General features: G+C 23.0%; 1 protein-coding gene across 1 annotated transcript in view; it reads right to left on the bottom strand.

Annotated features, from left to right (window-relative positions):
* Positions 1-2,784: 2,784 nt before the first annotated feature.
* The window catches only part of LOC119580649 (RNA-binding protein NOB1-like), a gene marked incomplete at its 5' end in the record, with an annotated part of 2,636 nt that continues 854 nt past the window's right edge, over positions 2,785-4,566 (bottom strand). Inside the window, 3 exon segments of the mRNA XM_037928751.1 lie at positions 2,785-2,985; positions 3,833-3,952; positions 4,472-4,566. The exon segment at positions 4,472-4,566 is cut by the window's right edge and continues 25 nt beyond it. Of these exon segments, the coding sequence (XP_037784679.1) occupies positions 2,785-2,985; positions 3,833-3,952; positions 4,472-4,566 (416 nt within the window).

The following is a 4,566-nucleotide window of genomic DNA, read 5'->3' as shown; positions in this document are numbered from 1 at the left end:
TTTTTTCAATACTTAAATTTAAAATTCACTTCTATTGTTCCCCTATTTTTAAAAATTAATTTAAATTTTATTGTTCCATATTATAATTTTTATTCAATTCTATTGTTCCCTATTTTAAAGTTTTTTAAAAAATTTACCATCATCTTCTTTCCCCGTTGTGTTTTTCCCAAAACTATTTTTTTCATCACTTTAAAAAAAATTTCATAACATATCTTCCTCTTCCTCTTCCTCTTGTTCATTTAGTTCCTGTTCTACTTTTCCTTTATCTGAGTTTACCATCCTCCCCAGACTGTGTAAGTTCAAAAATCTTCATAATGGGAAAGGGAAAACCCAGTCTAGAGGGACCCGGGACTTTTTAAAAATTTTTTTTGGGCAAAAATAATAAAAATAAAATAATAAAAAATAAAAAAAATAGAAAAATTTTAAAATTTAAATAAATAAGAAAATATTAATATTAAGTAATAAAATAAAAATTTTTTAAAAAAATAATTAATATTAATAAATAAAATTTTAATATTAATAAAAATTTAAAAAAATAATATTAATATTAATAAATTTTAAATTTTAAAAATAATTTTAAATAATATTAATAAATAATATTAAATTAATATTAAAAATAATATTAATATTTAATATAATAATAATATTAATAAAAAATTTAAAATATTAATAAAAAAAATTAATATTTTAAAATAAATTTAAAATAATAATATAATATTAATAAAAAATATTAAATAAAAATAAAAAAAATTTTAAAAATTAATAAATATTAATATTAAAAAAATTAATATAAAAAAATTTTAAAATAATAAATTTTAATAAATATTAAATTTAAATATTAAAATAAATATAATAAATTTAATATAATAAAATAATAAAAAATTAAAATAATAAAAAATAAAATATTAATAATAATAATAAATATTAATAATAAAAATTAAATAATAAAAAAAATAATAAAATAAAATAATAAAATAATAATAAAATATAATAATAATATAAATAAATAATAAAATATTTTAAATTAATTATTAATTTTAATTATTAATATTATTAATATTTTTATTTTTAATATTTTTAAATAATATAATTAATTAATATAATAATATTATTATTATTAATATATTAAATTATTTTTTATAAATTATTATTTTTATAATTAATATAATATTAATAATAATAAAAATAAAATAATAAAATATATAATAATAATAAATAATATTAAAATAATAAAAATAATATAATAATAAATAAATAATATTATAAATAATAAAAAATAATTAATATTAATAATAATAATATTAATAATATTAATAATAATATTAATAATATTAATATTAATTAAGATTAATAATATTAATATTAATAAATTAATATAATAATTTTAATATAAAAAATTTTTATAATAAATTAATAATATTAATAATAATATTAATAATAAAAATAATAAAAATTAATAAATTATTATTATTAATAATAATAATAATAATATTATTAATAATAATAATATTATTATTAATAATAATAATATTATTATTAATAATAATAATTGTATTGACATTAACCTGCTCTGGGTGCCTGTTGGCCAGTATGTGGACCCAAATCCAGGAAATAAACTCATGCACTGGTGACTCTCCTGGGTGTGTAGCACATGCAGTATCAAGATTCCTTGCCTCCCCTTTCCTGTCACCCCTGCCATCAGCCAAGTCTTTTCATGATGTGATGACTAGATCCAATGGGTTAATAGCATGAGAACCCCCCCCCAAAAAAAAAAAAATAATAATAAATAATAATAATAATAATAAATAAATAAAATAAAAATAAATAAAAAATAAAATAAATGAATAAAAAAAAAAAATAATAATAATAATAATAATCTGGTGAGGTATATAGACCTATTTTAATTGACTTCATGGATGTGGAGCCATCTAAGTGTAAACAAAATTCACAAAAAACTACAGTGGACATAAAATGTTCTCGGCAGCATTGGGTTCAGTTAGTCACTTTCATATGTTCAGTTAGTCACTTTCATATTCATTTCATTTCCATTTATGTGATCAGAGAATAAAAACAAAATATCCACTTTGTAATTCATCAAATGAATAGTAACAAAATATCCTGTTTTCATCTCTACTTACTAGGTTTGTAACTAATTGAGTCTATCTGTCATTCATCTAACTGAAGTTTTTAGATCATCATATATATTATTTTTAATTTCAACTTGACTATATGGCCTAACCAGTTTGTTAATTTTGACTTTTTTATATTGATGCCTCAAATGTTGGCAAAATATTCCACACATGAGCATATTTAGATAAAAACCATGGCTACACATATTGGATCTCAAAATAAACAAAAAGCTAGCTAATCCACCCAATATTGCCGGGAAATGCTGTGCTCATTTTTAAATTTTATGTGAAATGGCTCTGCAAGTGCTTAGCTACAAAGGAGTCAACTAGCAGACATTGTGACCTTATCCGAGCTCACCTTTCCTTAAATTTGTGATTTTTTTTTTTTTTTCCCCTAATGCTATCAATATTGGTGTTATTTTTATTATAGATGACATAATTACTATAAAATTACTATGTTATTAGTAACAGCAATATAAGATAACATTAAATACTTTCAAAAATTAAGGAAAAGGGTAAACAGGTGAGACAAGCAGTACTCCTAATTGGCTCATTGGTGACTTAGTACAAGTGGATTCATCTGTAAAAACAATTAATAAAGTAAACTCACAGTGGGCATGGCATGTACATACATGCCATGCCCATCCCTTTTGGGTTAAGAAACCTGTATAAATATTATAGTTTTCAACAGTAATTGAAAGAATGAGAAATCATACTCACAAGTATCAAAATCAACATGGAGTGGGTTGATCTTCTTATAACTAAGTTTACTTGCATGTTTCTTTGCTTCTTTCTGATCAGCAGCTAGTATAGGGTATCTTGTATGTTTGCCTCCTTTTGGCATGGGTAGGGAGAACTGCCACCAGAAAAGAAATGGATGAGTAATCACAAGACCACCAACATTCAGTAAACACGCACACGCACATGCACACACTGAGGAAAATTAAGAAATAGGAAGGAGGAGGAGTAAGGTGGTAAAGATGATAACAAAGAAAAGAAAAGGTAGTAACAGGGTTATGATAACAATGAAGATAAAGATTATGACAAATGATGAGAGAAGAAAAAATAAAAATAAAAAGGATGAAAACAAGAAAAAAATAATAAAAATCAGAAGAACAAAAAGAAGAAAACCAGGATTAGGTGAAAAAATTGAATAAAAGTAAAACCAGAAAAAAAGAAAAGGAAAATACAAGAAAGAGAAGAAAAATTTTGTGAAAAAGAAAAACAAGGAGAAAAATCTGAAATAAATTAGGAAATCTGAAAAAAGAAAAGAAACTGCAGAAGTAGAAGAAAAGCAAAAGAAAAAATGAAGAAAAAGAAAAGAAAAAAGTAGGAAAAAATCAAAGTTTATAAATATGAAATGAAATACAACAACAAAAAGAGAAAATACTAAATGTGATGTTAAGAATCTCACTATTTTCCCTCCCAATATCTTTTTGTCTAATGCCTAGCGTAGTCTGCTTCCAAATGCTAGAATTTAATACTTTCCCTTATTCTTCTTGCAGTTTTATTGACAGAGAAAGAAAAATATGACAGCATAAAAATAATTATAGATAACAAAATTAACATTAAAGGTTTATCATTATTTTCGAGTCATTTGTTGATTAGGATATCACTAAAAATGAAAGCTCAATTTCCCAGACCTATTTCTATTATGTATTGAGCATAGAAACTAGAGAGAGAAACTGATGGCCCAGCCTCACCTTCGTTCCTTTAATATTGATTGGTCTCTTGGTGTTGACCCAAATCTTCTTTGTGCCATCGGGGTTCAAAGTCACCGATACTTTCTTTAGAGTTTTATTACCACACTTCTGGCAAAATGTCTGTAAGATAGAATAGGTAACGATTATGACAAAAATCATAACAAAATGCAGGGCAACAAAAGCACTAATAAAATAGTAATGATACTATAAATAATCATGATCAAATTTATCTGCTAAATCTAAAAAAAATAGTTTTCACAAAAAACAACTGTGGTAGAGCTACATATACAATATCTAAATGCACAGAAAACTATACACCAACAAGTAAAATTACCAACTGGACATATGACAAAAGCAATAACAAAGCTTTAAAATGCTAAATTAAACTCTGGTGTTAATTAATGAATACTGAATGTCACTAAGATACATACAGTATCAAATGAAAAATGAAATCACAGCATTCTTAGAATTAAGTCTATACAAAATTATTTTACTTAATGTTTGGTGAGACCAAAACTAACATTTTACATAATGCCATTAATGTAAATATAGAATGTACTTCAAATACCAGATCCAAGAGGAGTCAAAGGGCTGAAGAAAAATTTTATTTTTTAGGTTAAAATAAAAGGAGGAACTCACTCTATTCATGATGCTTGTTGTTTTGAAGCATGCATGACATCGCAAAATGAAGGTCCTGACCTGCTGAATCAGTTTACCATCAACTCCCATCACTC

This window comes from Penaeus monodon, chromosome 14, assembly GCF_015228065.2.
Source record: "Penaeus monodon isolate SGIC_2016 chromosome 14, NSTDA_Pmon_1, whole genome shotgun sequence".
NCBI classification, from domain to species: domain Eukaryota; kingdom Metazoa; phylum Arthropoda; class Malacostraca; order Decapoda; family Penaeidae; genus Penaeus; species Penaeus monodon.
Note: the sequence above shows the minus strand (reverse complement) of the source record. Positions and strands in the feature narration are given on the sequence as shown.